This window comes from Hemiscyllium ocellatum, chromosome 32, assembly GCF_020745735.1.
Source record: "Hemiscyllium ocellatum isolate sHemOce1 chromosome 32, sHemOce1.pat.X.cur, whole genome shotgun sequence".
Classification (NCBI taxonomy): domain Eukaryota; kingdom Metazoa; phylum Chordata; class Chondrichthyes; order Orectolobiformes; family Hemiscylliidae; genus Hemiscyllium; species Hemiscyllium ocellatum.
In genome coordinates this window covers 5,137,692-5,155,174 of record NC_083432.1, presented here as the reverse complement: position 1 = coordinate 5,155,174, position 17,483 = coordinate 5,137,692, and the positions used below count along the sequence as shown (strand labels likewise).

General features: G+C 44.7%; 1 protein-coding gene across 1 annotated transcript in view; it reads right to left on the bottom strand.

Moving 5' to 3' along the window:
- The window catches only part of dcaf7 (ddb1 and cul4 associated factor 7), a 51,765-nt gene extending 34,642 nt beyond the window's left edge, over positions 1-17,123 (bottom strand). Inside the window, exons 1-2 of the mRNA XM_060848533.1 lie at positions 16,683-17,123; positions 13,430-13,541 (exon numbers count right to left, since the gene is read on the bottom strand). Coding sequence (XP_060704516.1) covers positions 13,430-13,541; positions 16,683-16,979 — 409 coding nt within the window. The 5' untranslated portion in view covers positions 16,980-17,123. The remainder of the gene's footprint in view (positions 1-13,429; positions 13,542-16,682) is intronic.
- Between the last annotated feature and the right edge of the window lie 360 nt (positions 17,124-17,483).

The window sequence follows — 17,483 nt, the reverse complement described above, 5'->3', positions numbered from 1 at the left end:
CAGTTACTTGGTGCTGCAGTATGTGGTAACTCTTTGAAATAATGTTCTAATGCAGCTTCGTTTGTGGGTGTTGGGAGGATTGCTTGTGTAGTTCAGTATTTGGTCTATATGTGCTATTTTTCTGTAGACGCTGGTTTGTAGTTCCCCACTGACTGTTCACTCTCCTGTGACATCTAGGAATGGCAGTTTGTTGTTTTCCTCCTCTTTAGTGCATTTTGCTAGCTTGCATATTATTGATGGCCTTGAAGGTTCCCTCCAACGTGTTTTGTTTAGTCATGACAAAGGTGTCATCCATGTAGTGGACCCAAAGTTTGGGTTGGATGGTTGGCAGGGCTGTTTGTTTGAGTCTCTGCATTACTGCCTCTGCTAAGAACCCTGATATCAGAGATCTTGTGGGTGTTCCGTTTGTCTGTCAGTTTTGTTATCTCAAAACTGATTCGAGTATTCAGGTTTTGGTTGACCAGTACAGATGTGATGAATGGAATGGCAAGCAAGGAGCAAATCATTCTTGTGAAAGATTTGCGGTTCACAAGAACGTTGTATTAAAGATTACAAATCAGATCAGCTGTAAGTAGAAGTAGTAGTTAAAGTGCCTGATGAAGGAGGGTCGCTCCGAAAACTAGTGCTTCCAATTAAACTTGTTGGACTATAACCTGGTGTTGTCTGATTTTTAACTTGGTACACCCCAGTCCAACACCGGCTCCTCCAAATTCAAGAAGGGGGTTGTGTTAGTACGGTTTAAACTTTTTGTTAATAATCTTTGCTTCAATATGTTTTGTTTGCAGTAACCTGGTTCTTTGTTACTTAAGGAACCTGGCTGGTATGGGTGTATGTACTCGACAAATATTTTAACAGCTAATATCACTTACATTTTTAAAATTCAAACTTTATTGTCCCCTATGGGGGCATGGACAAGGATTCAGTTCACTCCTCCTAACTTGGTCATAACACAAGTCTACTTAAATATGTCAAAAACAATCAATTTTCCAACACAAGTACAGAACAAAAACGAGTTAGATCATGCAGCTAAACAGACAAATGCACATGGATGTTAATACAAACAACAAATGGTAGGGCCGTGGGTAGTGGTTAGAACAGGTAGACCCAGAGTTCTGGTATACAATTCTTTAAAATGTGTCAGCGGTAGACAGGGTGCTTAAAGTGGTGCTCACTTGCTTTCATTGCTCAGACTCTAATTATAGAGATGTAGAGCATGGAAACAGACTCTTCGGTCCAACCCATCCATGTCGACCAGATATCTCAACCCAATCTAGTCCCACCTGTCAGCACCCACCCCATATCCCTCAAAACCCTTCCTATTCATATACCCATCCAAATACCTCTTAAATGTTGCAATTGTACCAGTCTCCACCACATCCTCTGGCAGCTCATTCTATGCACGTACCACCCTGTGTGAAAACGTTGCCCCGTACGTCTCTTTTATGTATTTCCCATCTCACCCTAAACCTACACCCTCTAGTTCTGGACTCCCCGACCCCAGGGAAAAGACTTTGCCAATTTACCCCATCCATGCCCTCAATTTTGTAAAACTCTATAAGGTCACCCCTCAGCGTCCGACGCTCCAGGGAAAATAGCCCCAGCCTGTTCAGCCTCTCCCTATAGCTCAAACCCTCCAACCCTGACAACATCCTTGTAAATCTTTTCTGAACCCTTTCAAGTTTCACAACACCTTTCCAATAGGAAGGAGACCAGAATTGCATGCAATATTCCAACAGTGGTCTAACCAACGTCCTGTACAGTCGCAACATAACCTCCCAACCCCTGTATTCAATACTCTGACCAGTAAAGGAAAGCATACCAAACACCTTCTTCACTATCCTATCTACCTGTGATTCCACTTTCAAGGAGCTATGAACCTGCAACTCCAAGGTCTCTTTGTTCAGCAACACTCCCTAGGACCTTACCATGAAGTGTATAAGTCCTGCGAAGATTTACTTTCCCAAAATGCAGCACCTCACATTTATCTGAATTAAACTCCATCTGCCACTTCTCAGCCCATTGGCCCATCTGGTCCAGATCCTGTTGTAATCTGAGGTAACCCTCTTCGCCGTCCACTACACCTCCAATTTTGGTGTCATCTGCAAACTTACTAACTGTCCTTCTTATGCTCACATCCAAATCATTTATGTAAATGACTAAAAGTAAAAAAAAAAGCACCGATCCTTGTGGCACTCCATTGGTCACAGGCCTCCAGTCTGGAAAAACAACCCTTCACCACCACCCTCTGTCTTCTACTTTTGAGCCAGTTCTGTATCCAAATGGCTAGTTTTCCCTGTATTCCGTGAGAACTAACCTTGCTAATCAGTCTCCCATGGCTTACTGAAGTCCATATAGATCACATCTACTGCTCTGCCCTCATCAATCCTCTTTGTTACTTCATCAAAAAACTCAATCAAGTTTGTAAGACATGATTTCCCATGCACAAAGCCATGTTGACTATCCTGAATCAGTCCTTGCCTTTCCAAATACATGTACATCCTGTCCCTCAGGATACCCTCCAACAACTTGCCCACCACCGAGGTCAGGCTCACTGGTCTATAGTTCCCTGGCTTGTCTTTACCGCTCTTCTTCAACAGTGGCACCACGTTAGCCAACCTCCAGTCTTCCGGCACCTCACCTGTGACTATCGATGATACAAATATCTCAGCAAAAGGCTCAGCAATCACTTCTCTAGCTTCCCACAGAGTTCGCGGGTACACCTGATCAGGTCCTGGGGATTTATCCACCTTTACCTGTTTCAAGACATCCAGCACTTCCTCCTCTGTAATCTGGATATTTTGCAAGATGTCACCATCTGTTTCCATACAGTCTATATCTTCCATATCCTTTTCCACAGTAAATATGAATGCAAAATATTCTTTTAGTATCTCCTCCATTTTCCACAGCTCCACATAAAGTCCGCCTTGCTGATTTTTGAACTGCCATATTCTCTCCCTAGTTGCCCTTTTGTCCTTAACGTATTTGTAAAAACCCTTTGGATTCTCCTTAATTCTATTTGCCAAAGCTATCTCATGTCCCCTCATGTTACCGGAGGATTGAATGGAGGGCTTGAGTTATAAAAATAGGCTGTGACCTTTTCAGTGAGTGTAGGGGATTGAGGGGGAACCTTATAGAGGTTCGTTAAATCAGGAGAATAGATTTGGTGAATAGCAAAGATCTTTTCCCTAAGGGTTTTGGGGGGGAGGGGGGGTTCACAACACAAAGGGGGACAAAGGTGAGAAAAATTACTTACAAGGGATGATGGAGACTTTTTTTTCAAAAAGAAAACTGGTTGGTGTGTCCAATCAACTGGCAGATGTAGTGGTGGATGCAAATACAGCTACAACATTTGGTTAAGTACATGTATAGGAAAGGGCCAAACACAAGGAAGTGGCACTCGTTTAGTTTGGGAACATGATCAGTGTAGACTAGTGGACCAAAAAGTCTTTTCCATGCTGCATGACTCTATGATTGTGAAATATCATATGCCAAAGAATTAGAAAAAGACCCATGTCCTAGGAGATTCAACTTCCAATAACTAGACTGTCAGCCAGAATTCAGTCGTAGTCAAGTCACTAGAGTTCAAGACACTTCAATACGTTTACTAGACGGATTCTTGGGGTGGCAGTGCTGACATATGAAATGAGTGGATCAGTTAGGATAATATTCACTGGTGCCTAGAAAGATTAATAGTGAGATGACTGGGGAGTTCAGAACTAGTGGTCACAGTTTAGGATTGAGATGAGCAGAAATTTCTTCACTTAGTGTTGAGCCTATGGCATTCTCTGCCACAGAAAGTAGTTGAGGCCAAAACATTGCATGTTTTTAAAAAAAAAGTCACTATAGTTCTTAAAGTTAAAGTGTTTGGGGGCAAAGCAGGGACAATACTGAATGGCATGCTAATACTGAAAGATTGAGCTGGTTTGAACAGCCGAATGGATTACTCCTGCTGCCATTTTCTATGTTACTCTGTTATGGCCCACACCAGGGCTCGACCCTCAAATGCACAGGTGACAAAGTATTACCCTATCAGCACTGTCATCTTTTGGATGAGACGTCAAAACAGGGACTCAACATACTCTCCTGAGCAGACATAAAACAGAGCATGTCAAAACTGTGAAGAAACAGAAATTATCCATGGCATCCAGATCAATAATTATCCCTCAGCCAACATCATAAAAAACTCAGTTATGAAAGTTTGTGCGCAAACTTGACTCTGGTACTTCCTACATTTCAAAAAGGAACTATGCTTCAAAATGTACTAATCAACTGTAAAACACTTCAAGACATCCAACTGTGAAAAGCTGCTGTGCAAAGTTTGCATATAAACGCAAACCCTTATTTTATTCTACAGAAAGAAAATATGCATGGTAAAGCAATTAAAAACAAAAACAAAGGCAGACTATATAGCTGGAACAATCGACAACAGTCTGCATAGATCAGATTTCACCTGAAGTAATGAGTCAATATGAAGGCACTGCACAATGGGAAAAACTGGAATAAGAGACAAAGACAAATAATCACATGACAAAGTTCCAAAGTCTCGACACTGCTCGGGCAGCACGGTGATTCGCACTGCTGCCTCACAGCGCCGGAGACCCGGGTTCAATTCCAACCTCAGGCAACTGTGTGTGTGTGTAGAGTTTGCACATTCTCCCCGTGTCTGCGTGGGTTTCCTCCCAGTCCAAAAATATGCAGGTTAGGTGAATTGGCCATGCTCAATTGCCCGTAGTGTTAGGTGAAGGGGTAGATGTGGGGGAATGGGTCTGGGTGGGTTGCTTTTCAGAGGATTGGTGTGGACTTGTTGGGTCGAAGGGCCTGTTTCCACACTGTAAGCAATCTAATCTCATCAAACCAAAAAAGGTGTTTAACAAAACAGCTAAATTACTAGTTTGGATATTATAGATACTAGATTCAAATTTCTTAGTCTAAAAAGAATGAACAAATTGTACAATTATTAATGGATGTGTACATTTATTTATGATTCAATTCTTTATTCTAAGAATATCGAAAATTGCGAATATCAATTACTAATGAGAAATTGGTTACAATTATGAAAAGGTTACACAATGATTGATTTGCTCTGCTCACCTAATTCTGTGTAGAAATATTGTTTGAAAGAAAGGATGTACGAAAGATGCCATTTCAGTCAGACATTGCCTTTAAAGTGTGATTGACTTTCATGAAATTCAATTCAAAATTATAGCATTTTAAACATTTAAGCATTTTGAACATCAATTGCACTTTCTTCATAGTTAGAACTTTGTTAAACAGTCTAAAAACATTTTGTGTAATTTCTTCAGATTCTACTTAAATGCAGTGGGGTTTTTGTAATCAGCATGGACTGTAGCAGCAGATCAGCCCTGTTCAGACACGTAATGGCACGTTTTGAACCCAGGCCGTCTGGCTGGAGGTGGGGACCTATTACTGCACCACAAGAGCTCTACAGCAGACCATTGATTTTAAACAGGTGATGCCAATACAGTGATACCATAGCTGCTACCAAATCTGAAATAAACAATACTACAGATGTACAACAGGTTTGGCTGCAGCTGGTGATTGAAAAAGAATGGTAATGATTTGGTTCAGCGATTCTGAAGGATTAACTCAGCAGTTAGCTGTTTCAAACCAAAAGAGAAAATGCTGGAAAATCTCAGTAGGTCTGGCAGCATCTGTAAGGAGAGAGAAGAGCTGACATTGAGTCTAATTGACCCTTTGTCAAAGCTAGCTGTTTCCTTCTCTACAAGTTCTGCCAAACCCACTGTGTATTTCCATTAAAGATCTTTAACATCTCGTTAAATTATCTTACAAGTATAGTAAGCAAATCGTATTAGCATTAACTTGGCCAGTACATTTTTGCATCGTAAACAGCATTACTTTAATTGAAAGACACTCAGTGTGCCTTGCCTGCAATTACACAGGCAGTATGGTAACACTGAAAGCACCATAGACGCTCCATAAACATCGAAAACTGAAGCCTCAAAACATCCCCCAGACCACACAAAACAGACTAGATAGTTCCCAGTGAAGAAGACAACTGCTGACTTCAGGATATTAGTCAGTTGATTAGATGGTAAAAGTGAGAAATGGAATTTAATCCAATGAAACGTGTGGTATTTGGAGAACACAAACACACAAGGAATACTCCAATTGGAGGACTGGTCTGGAAACACTCAATCTCACCTGATCTCAGAAGCTAGGCAGACTCAGGCCTAGTTAGTACTTAGATGGGAGACTGCCTGGGAATACTAGGTGCAATATGCTTAGGGGGCCCTCATGTGGTGCAATGGTACTGTCCCTCTCGTTCCACAGGTATGTAATAATACCTCTGAACAGGTCGATTAGAAAAATTGGTTATTTAAAAGTGGATAATGAGAGGGGTAAAGGAAGTGAGACTTTGGAATGCATGTCCACAGGTCCCTGAAAGAGTCAGGAAAGGTACATAAAGTGGTAAAGTTGTCTCATGAGATGTTTTTTCATTGGGTAAGGTATTGAATGCAATAGCAGGGTTGTGACACAAACTATATAAAACAGTGGCTGGGTCACAACTGAAGTTACATGCACATTTCTGGTCACCATATTATAAGGAGGATGAAACTGTTCTTGACAGAGTACAAAGGAGATTTACAAAAATGTTCTCTGAGCTTGGTTGAGAAAGATTACACAGGCTGAGGTGTATTTCATTCAGGTTATAAAATAATGAGGAGCTTGGATAGAGTGTAGGGAAGACTTGTTTCTCCTTGTGAAGAAGTTAATTACAGGGGGCACTGGAAGAAAGATTAAAAGGGGATATGACGAAGTTTTCATGTGAAGGACATGGGTGTCTGGAATACACTGCCAGGTTTGGAGACAGAAACCTGAACTCATTTAAAAATCTACACCTGCAACCAACAAGGCTACAGACCAGATGATGAAAAGTGAAATTGGAGAAGGCAACTCATTCTGTGAGCAAAGGTTGTAAAGTCTCTTTCTATGGTTGACATACATACAGGGTAAAAACAAATTACAAGCATGGGTGATCACCATCTTTGGGTAAAAAATGAGGTCTGCAGATGCTGGAGATCACAGTTGAAAATGTGTTGCTGGTTAAAGCACAGCAGGTTAGGCAGCATCCAAGGAATAGGAAATTCGACGTTTCGGGCATAAAGGACTTATGCCCGAAACGTCAAATTTCCTATTCCTTGGATGCTGCCTAACCTGCTGTGCTTTAACCAGCAACACATTTTCAACTGATCACCATCTTTGCCAATAACCACGTGTGGTAGTGGGGTCCCTGCAACACAGCATGTACCCCTCATGCTCCGTTCACTGGCACCAGTAAGAATGATAACAAATGGAGTGGGGGAGAGAGACCGAGAGACAGAGAGAAGAGGAAGGGTTCTGGATAATTCAGGTGGATTTACACACATGCCTGAAAAATGGATTGGGCGAGTACGATTAGCTAAAGTGTTTTAGCATGGAGAGGAGTGCCAGCTGTAACCCTCTTTACTTTAGATACTCAGGAAATTATTTCAAGTCAGGTTGAAAGTGGAACAAATGATGGTTACAGAAATTAGGAAGATGCTCATGGAGTAAAAGATGTTAATCTTGTTAGTCAAGCATGGGAAGATAAACACATTAAATAAAGATGGTGCAAATGGAATTGGATGTTAAGACAAAAAAAGTTCGAGCAATGGAGAAACGCACTTCTAAAAACAAAGGTTTTCTTCTCTTTGGCTGTCTTTTGAGATGAATCTGTACTTTTAGTGTATGGCACAACTCCTCTAGCACCTCCAGACAAGGCATCATAACAATTCTGAATGACTACACAGTCAGCAGTACTGGAACACAACATACTAAACCACTTCCTGCTCAAGAGGATCTACACTTAAGCACTGAGAAACTGGCTTTGTTTAGCAAGTCCAATTGCAGGAATATGTCTCGCAATGATCTTCCTTCTGAACAACCCTCACCGAAAGAATTTTATTCACCAAGGCTGCGAAACACCAGCTCCTCAATTCTTCAGTTAAAACAATTCACTTCAAGTACATACTCAATTCACTTCAAAAGCTTTTATGAAAAAGTGTTCAAATTCTATTTAGAGTCAGATGCACAGCATGGAAACAGACCCTTCGGTCCAACCCGTCCATGCCGACCAGATATCCCAACCCAATCTAGTCCCACCTGCCAGCACCCTGCCCATATCCCTCCAAACCCTTCCTGTTCATATACCCATCCAAATGCCTCTTAAATGTTGCAATTGTACCAGCCTCCACCACATCCTCTGGCAGCTCATTCCATACACATACCACCCCCTCTGTGCAAAAAAGATGCCCTTTAGGTCTCTTTTATATCTTTCCCATTTCACCCTGAACCTCTGCCCTATAGTTCTGGACTCCACCTCCCCAGGGAAAATACTTTGCCTATTTATCCTATCCATGTCCCTCATAATTTTGTAAACTTCTCTAAAGGTCACCCCTCAGCCTCTGACGCTCCAGGGAAAACAGCCCCAGCCTGTTCAGCCTCTCCCTGTAGCTTAGATCCTCCAACCTTGGCAACATCCTTGTAAACCTTGTCTGAACTCCTTCAAGTTTCAGAACATCTTTCCAAGAGGAAGGAGACCAGAATTGCACGCAATATTCCAACAGTGGTCTAACCAATGTCCTGTACAGCCGCAACATGACCTCCCAACCCCTGTACTCAATACTCTGACCAATAAAGGAAACATACCAAACACCTTCTTCACTATCCTATCTACCTGTGACTCCACTTTCAAGGAGCTATGAACCTGCACTCCAAGGTCTCTTTGTTCAGCAACACTCCCTAGGACCTTACCATTAAGTGTATAAGTCAAGCTAAGATTTGCTTTCCCAAAATGCAGCACCTTGCATTTATCTGAATTAAACTCCATCTGCCACTTCTCAGCCCATTGGCCCATCTGGTCCAGATCCTGTTGTAACCCGAGGTAACCTTCTTCACTGTCCACTACACCTTCGATTTTGGTGTCATCTGCAAACTTACTAACTGTACCGCTTATGCTCACATCCAAAGCATTTACGTAAATGACGAAAAGTAGAGGACCCAGCATCGATTCTTGTGGCACTCCACTGGTCACAGGCCTCCAGTCTGAATAACAACCCTCCACCACCACCCCCCTGTCTTCTACCTTTGAGCCAGTTCTGTATCCAAATGGCTAGTTCTCCATATATTGCAAGAGATCTAACCTTGCTAATCAGTCTCCCATGGGGAATCTTTTCGAACGCCTTACTGGAGTCCATATAGATCATATCTACTGCTCTGCCCTCATCAATCCTCTTTGTTACTTCTTCAAAAAACTCAATCAAGTTTGAGAGACATGATTTCCCACACACAAAGCCATGCTGACTATCCTGAATCAGTCCTTGCCTTTCCAAATACATGTACATCCTGTCCCTCAGGATACCCTCCAACAACTTGCCCACCACTGAGATCAGGCTCACTGGTCTATAGTTCCCTGGCTTGTCCTTACCACCCTTCTTAAACAGTGGCACCACGTTAGCCAACCTCCAGTCTTCCGGCACCTCACCTGTGACTATCGATGATACAAATATCTCAGCAAGAGGCCCAGCAAATCACTTCTCTAGCTTCCCACAGAGTTCTCGGGTACACCTGATCAGGTCCTGGAGATTTATCCACCTTTAACCATTTCAAGACATCCAGCACTTCCTCCTCTGTGATCTGGACATTTTGCAAGATGTCACCATCTATTTCCCTACAGTCTCTATCTTGCATATCCTTTTCTACAGCAAATACTGATGCAAAATATTTCCGGTAAATCATTCAAGATCATGCATAAAAAAATTAAAGATCACAGTCCAAAAGGTTTATTTGGAAGCAACAGCTTTCAGAGCGCTGCTCCTTCATCAGGTGATTGTGGTGAATAAGACAGAATTTACAGCAAAAGATTAGTGTCATGCGACTGAAATACACTGAACAAACTAGCTTGCTGTTAAGTTTTTCATCTTTTAGAATGGGTTGCAGGTTTTTGTTCATTAATACGTAAACCCCAGAAGTACTTCTAAGTCACATTCTCGAGATAAATTAAGGTCTTATAAAAAAAGTTGACATCTCAGCACAGACAGTGCATTAAAAAGATGTGAGGTTTAAAGTCTGTTTGTATCCCAATCTTGAGTCAGTCTGGGTTCTATATCCAAAGTAGGAATGTAGAAAATATTACATGGATTGACTGCCTGCTGATTGTGCATTTTATGAGCAAAGTAGGATACATCTGCAAATACAAATTCACCCCATAGATTTGTGAGGGTGCATGCGAGAGGGAAGGGGGCATAAGGGAGAGTGCGAGAGTGAGAGATTTGGGAGGTGGGGGGGGGGGGGGGGGGGGGGGGGGAAGAAGAAAAGAGAGAGTCCTATGATCATTGTGGTCCCTGTCATCTGTATTTATGACTATCAGGGACAACTGGCTAGTAGGTGTTTGTGGATGTGGATTGTTAGTTGTCTGCCTGTTTGTCCTATACAGTGTTCCTTGCAGTCTTTGCACAAAATCTTGTAAATTACATTAGCCTTGCACATGATGGGCATCGGGTCTTTTGTCCTGTGTGTGTTGTTGTCTGAGCGTGGCTGTTGGTTTATGGGCTATCATGAATCCCAGTGGTCAGAGGTCTGGCTGTCAATTAGGAGACTATTTTTAATGTTAGGTGGTGTGGCTAGTGAGTAAGGTCATGACCTGTCTGCATCACGTTGTCTGTCTCTTAGGCATCTGCAGATGAAGTTGCAGGAATATCTGCTCTTGGCAAATACTCTGTTGAAGTGTTCTTCTCCCATTTGTAGGTTGGGAGTTATAACCTGTTTGAACAGGGTCCTAATACAGCCACCCAAACACAAACAAGGGAAGCTGCATTAGGACGCTGTTCAAAAGGGCTACAACATACTGCAGCACTCCCGACCTACAAATGGAAGAAGAACACCTCTACATAGTATTCGCCAAGAGCAGATATCTCTGCAATGTCATCTGCAGACACCTAAGAGACAAACAACGTGATGCAGACATGTCATGACCTTACTCACTAGCCATACTACCTTACATAAAAACCCTCAAAACTGCCAGCCAGACTTGTTTGACCACTGGGATTCATGACAGCCCATAAACAAACAGCCACACCCAGACAACAACCCATCAGGACACAAAATCTGATACCCCTCAGGTGCAAGACTAACGTAATTTACAAGATTCCATGCAAAGATTGTAAGAAACACTATATAGGACAAACAGGCAGACAACTAACAATCCACATCCATGAACACCTACTAGCCACTCATTGCCACTACCAGCTGTCCCTAGTAGCCATACACACAGATGACAGGGATAACAACAATCACAGGACAAGCCAAACACAACAACCAGAGACTTCCCAGAAGCTTGGCACGCATCCTCTGGCTTCATCAACAAACAGACCTGGACTCAATATACCGGCCACTACAACTAACAACCGGAACTGGCAACCGGAAGCAGCAGGAACAGAACCAAATAAATTCCAGAAGACACAATACAGCAGCGCTTCACAGGAGGCTGAAGATATCACCTAGATAGGGGATGAAACATCTGCAAAACAACTTCCCGGCTCGATGAACATACCCACAACCACGACAACCAGCACCCCAGCTACAAATCTTTACGCAAACCTTGATCAACCTGTAAGTTCTAATTAAGACAAAAGTGCTACCATTCACCTATAGCTGACACTTCAAAGCAAAGTCTGCTACAGAACGCTAGCTAGACCAGAGTACCTAGTGTCCAGTTCTTCATATAAAAAAACAATGTGGAAGCAAACAAAGTGCAAAAAGTGTTGATCATTAATAGGACAAATAGAAGATTTTACAGGAGCTTGACTAGGGAGAAACAGAGATGCTTAAAATTATGTAGGGCTTTTATATGGTGGATGCAGAGAACAGGATTCCACTTCTTGGGCTGAAGCAGAATCAACATTGATAGAGGATATAACTCAATCCAAATTTGACTCAATTTAACATTTTACTCATTGGTGAGAGAAGTACCTTTAAAGGGACAACCAAAAGTGCATTGTCTCTTGCTGTGCTGGAACATCAGAGATCTACAGTACAGAAAACGGCCCTTCTACCCATCGCATCAGAGTCAAACACAACCACACATGTATTCTAGCCCCATTTTCTGGCATTTGGCATCACAAGTGTACATCTAAATAATACTAAATGTTAAAAGGGCTTCTGCTTCTACCAAGCTGATAGATAGAGCTCCAGATTGCCACCATCCTCTCAGCGATAAAGGTTTTCCTCACATCTGCTCTAATCCTTCTGCCCGTCTTACCTTAATTCTGTGCCATTCCATATTAAAATCATTATATTTGCTGCTCCGCCATCACAACTGGCTAACTGCCTGAAGTTCACCAGCCTATGGCAAGCCAAAATGTCATTGTAACTGCCTGGGATAAATTTCCTTCTTTTATTTTGGAGGTTGTCAGCAATTTATCGGTTTCCCCATAGTTAAGTAATGAACAGCACTAAGGAAATTGTCCTATTATATGGATTCATACTTCAACCAAAATGTTCTAGTTTCTTTTGTTGGCTTGGGTAGACACTATTACAGTAGATACAAATTCATATACAACTCAAAGTGGAGGAGTTTAGGTTTCCTCCAATTACAGGTTCCACTGAACCTGACAAAGCCAATGTGGAATAAGGTGTCACAATTTAAAACTGAACTGTCACACACTTCAGACTGAAGGAAAAAAAAAATTGAAATTTCCCCAGAAAGCAATGGATGCAGAATCTTTAAATATGAAGGCAGGATAGACTGGGAATGAAAAGTTATCCATGGCTGGGGGAGGGGAGCAGGAAGATAGAGTACTGGTTAAAATCAGATCAGCCACGATCTCTTTGAATGTGGAGTAGATTCTTCAATGGGTTGAGTGGCCTACTCTACTCCTTGTAATAATGGGGGACAATATATAAAACTGCCCCTAATAATTTGGTGATCACTGAGAAATGTGTGGAACAAAAGTTTAAAAACAGTGTAACAAACTGGACAGTAAGAAACAGTCCTTTATGGTTTCACATTTAAAAATCACAATATGTAAAACAAATCCACTTTTAATGCATCCCTTTCAATCTTTCAAGTTCACAAATTTAATTTCTTTTGCAGTGCAAAGAATTTTTAAAACTAGAAAACATTGAATTGAATTTATTGTCACGCGTACAGAGGCACAGTGAAAAGCTTTGTAAGGGGTTCTACACCCTCAAAGCCACAGAACTCTCACGGGCAATTCACCCCTCTTCTAATAGTACTTGGCACCATTACAAATAAATAATGCTTGGGTCTGGGATTTCATAGGAGGGGGCTAAAGTTCATGAAGTTAATTACACAGCACGAATGTACAGAAACAGAGGTGGCGGTGCCGAGTCTGCAACTCTTCCTTACCCAAGAGATTTGGGTCCACTTCATTCCAGTCAAATGAGGTCAGAGGTGCACAGAAGTCAGAGTTCTTGTTATTATTTAGTAAGCATTCTAGCCTGGTTTCTGTATCGCTCACCTGGAACATATAGAAAATGAGAAAAACATTGAGTAAATTTCCCTGCCTTCAGTCTACCCATTATTTTGATGGCCACAGTTCATGTTAATCCACCTTCCCCTGGGGGCCCCACTGAGACATCATCTAAATTTGCATTCCTCAAACAAACCTGGCCTGGGAAAAGCCATTCAATAAGAGGCAATCCCAATGTAAGAACTCCAAGTACTTCATCACAAATAAAATGATGATTTCAAAAATCAAGTGTGCTGAAGCCATTTAATGCACTCCATCTCCTGCCCAGACATTAATTTCAGCCACTCAATCTTTTAAATCTTGTTACCATACTTCACTATCATTACCTAAAAACTCAATTCCCAACAGACTACAATTTACACCTCCCAGTATTTCGAGAGTGAGGCACAGTTAGAGACATATCAACAACACACACCTGCAACCACATTTGAGAAACAGACGTTATTTACTCCCCAATGGTTAGTCAGTAAATACAAAGCAAGGTACTCTTAAACTAAACCAAATGGTTACTAGTGTTAGGATGCATCAATGTTGAGATGGCCTCAAAGATTTAGGGCATACAGGAGGGAAGAAAGATCATTCAGCAAGGGATGCTGCTCTCAATCACTAATCAGTAATTCTTGTCAGAGAGAAAAAAAAATGAGATTGCACTTTAGGAGGAACTTTAGCTGGACTGAAAAGTTGTTGTGATTGACCAATATAGAGGTGACATGTTTCAATTGAGAAGTGCACGCTGATGCACAAGCCCCATCTTCCAAAAGCCACCACAAACATGTAAATATCCAATTAAACCACACAAGATAATTTATCTGACAGTTACTAAAGACAAAAGTAATTTACATGAGGTTTCATCGTTACATTAGTTATTCAAGATTAGATGACGACAGCTTCTCCACCACAATCCTCAACATCAGTGCCCCACAGGGCCCATGTACTCAGCACCCTACCATATGCCGTATGCACTCACAACTGCGTGGCCAAATTCCATCACAACTCAATTGCTAAGTTTGCCAACGACACCACTGCTGTAGGTCAAATCTCAAACATCAACAAGGTAGAATACAGGAAAGACATTGCAGGCTTAGCGGAATGATGGAAAGACAATAACCTCTCCATTAATGTCAACAAAGCAGCAACTGGTCATTGACTTCAGGCAATGGAGTCGAGTGTATGCTTCCGGCTGCATCATTAATGCTGAGGTGGGGATTATGAACAGTGTTAGGTTTTTGGGAATGATGATCACCAACAATCTGCCTTGGTTCGCCCATGTCGACTCAACAATCAGGAAAGCACAACAATGTCTCTGCTTCCTCAGCAGACTGTGCATTTTTATGCATAAACGCAGATCAAGAAGATGGTTTTCCTTTCTGGGCATCATAACCTTAGCTGATTTCCAAACACAAGCAACTTACAGTATATGCTACGAAGAGCAGTCCGGAACAGCTGATGGGGAACCCTGACTGCTGTCTCTTCCTTAGTTGAAGAAGATTGAGGCTACCAGCATACCAAGGACTGATTGGATGAGCACAGGTAATGTTTCTCAGTATCAGTCAAACTTTGCTACTTTAGTTTAAGGCACACGTGATTACATTCTTATAAAACAATCCTTTAAAAATCCACTAACATAATTGCCCAGAACACACATTAATGTTCTCCACACTAACAACAAGCTGTCATGACCTAGCCCCTTGTGCCTTTACTCCCTCTACTGGTTTCACTTTCGGATAAATCCCCCCCCCCTTTATCCCTTGGATACCCAAACCCCTCCCCGCTCTTATCCTCCTCGATCCCTGTCCCCCCCCCCGCTCTTATCCTCTTGATCCCCACTCCCCCTTTTCATTCCCCTCGTTCCCTGCCCCCCCCCGCTCTTCCCCCTTCGTCCCCCCCTGCTCTTATCCCCCTTGGATCCCCACTCTTCCTCCCCTAGTTTCCCACCCCCCACCCCGCTCTTATCCCCCTTGGATCCCTGCCCCCCTGCTCTTCCCCCTCGTTCCCCATCCTCCCCCACTCTTGTCCCCCTTGGATCCCCACTCCCCCCGCACTTCCTCCCTTTGTTTCCTGTTCCCCCCCCGCCTTTATCCCCCTTGGATCCCCACCAACCCCCTGCCTCCCCCACCCCAGGATCCCCACACCCCCCCCCCACTCTTCCTCCCCTCGTTCCCCTTACCCCCCCCGCTCTTATCGCCCTTGGACCCCTGCCCCACCCTTTTATCCCCCTCGCTCCCCACCGCCCCCTGCTCTTCCTCCCCACCCTCCCCGTCCCCCCACTCTTATCCCCCTTGGACCCCCGTCTGTCCCCCCGGTCTTCCACCCCCCCCCCGGTCCCTGTTCGCCCCCCTGCGATCCCCATCCCCCCACTCTTTCCCCCCTTGTTCCCTGCCCCCCACTCTTCCCCCTCGTTCCCCGTCCTCCCCCGCTCTTATCCCCCTTGGATCCTCACTCCCCACTTTTAACCCCCTTGTTCCCCACCCCCCCACGTTCCCCTTACCCCCCCCACTCTTATCCCCCTTGGACCCTGTCTGCCCCCCCCCACTCCCTGTTCGCCCCCCACGTTACCCCCCAGTATATCCCCCTTGGATCCCCGCCCCCCCCACTCTTCCCCCCTCGTTTCCTGCCCCCCCAAAATCCCCTGTACCCCCCTCGTTCCCTGCCCCCCCCCGCTCTTATCCCCCTTGGATCCCCTCCCAACCGCTCTTCCTCCCCTCGTTCCCTGCCCCCCCTCCACCAGGATCCTGCCCCCCCCACTCTTCCTCCCCTCATTCCCCCCCACTCTTATCCCCGTTGGACCCCTGCCCCCCCCTTTTATCCCCCACCCCCCCTTGCTCTTCCTCCCTTCGTTTCCTGTCCCCCTGCTCTTCCCCCCCTTGGATCCCCCCCGCGTTCCCCACCCCCCCACTCTTCCTCCCCTCATTATCTGCCCCCCCGCTCTATCCCCCTTTGATCCCCACCCCCTGCTGTTCCCCCCCGCTCTTATCCCCCTGTTATCCCCACTCCCCCCTTTTATTCCCCCCCGTTCCCCACCTCCCTCCCTCCAACTGCCCCATCCCCTCTCCCCCTAAACCCACGCACTCTCTCTCCCCTCCCTCCCCCCCCGCCCAGAGTCAGGCCTCATCCGCGGCCTCTCCTTACCCTCCAGACCCGTAAATAGTCCCCGGAGGTGGCCAGCAGGTCGGGGTAGACGCCCTTGGTGTCGGGGATCCACATGATCTTGGTGGTGGGGTACGGGTGGTCGAAGGTGTTGCGGGCGATGAACTCGGAGCTCTCCTCGTCCAGGCCCACGATCTGCACCTTGTTGTTGTACTCCTCGACGAAGGAGCCGAGCGCCAGGCGGAACCGCTTGTCGGGCCGCACGCTCCAGTTCATGGCGTACACCGTCCACGGCGCCTCGTACTTATAAATCTCCTTCCTCTTGCCGTGCATGCTCATCTTGGGATGGCGGTGTCAGGCCGTGCCCTCGGAGCCCAGCCCAGCGCGGCCCGGCCTCGCCTCGCCTGCTCACAGACCCTGTCCCCGCCGCCAACGCGCTGCGCCGGGCCCTGGTCCCCCACCAACAACAATAAACCGCTCACAGTCACAACGGGAACCGGCCGCTAACTGACAGCCACCTTCACCAATCACCGCCCGCGATCGCCCGATTGACAGCTCGAAGGACCGTTCCGATGCGGGGGCCGGCCCACCTGTCGATCTTTCGTCTTTATTGGTTAGAATGATTAGACGCAGGCTGACAAATGTGGAAGATGGCCCAATCAAATCTAGGTTAAGGGGCGGGAGCTGACCCCCCACCCCCGCCGATCCTTGATTGACGGCGGTGCTGAATGAAGGATTCTGGGAATCTGAAAGGCGGTTTTTTTTGTCCGTTGCTGTGTTCGTTTTGAACCAGCGAGCGCGGGCTGCAACTTGATTGACAGAGAGTTCACCAATCAAAATCAG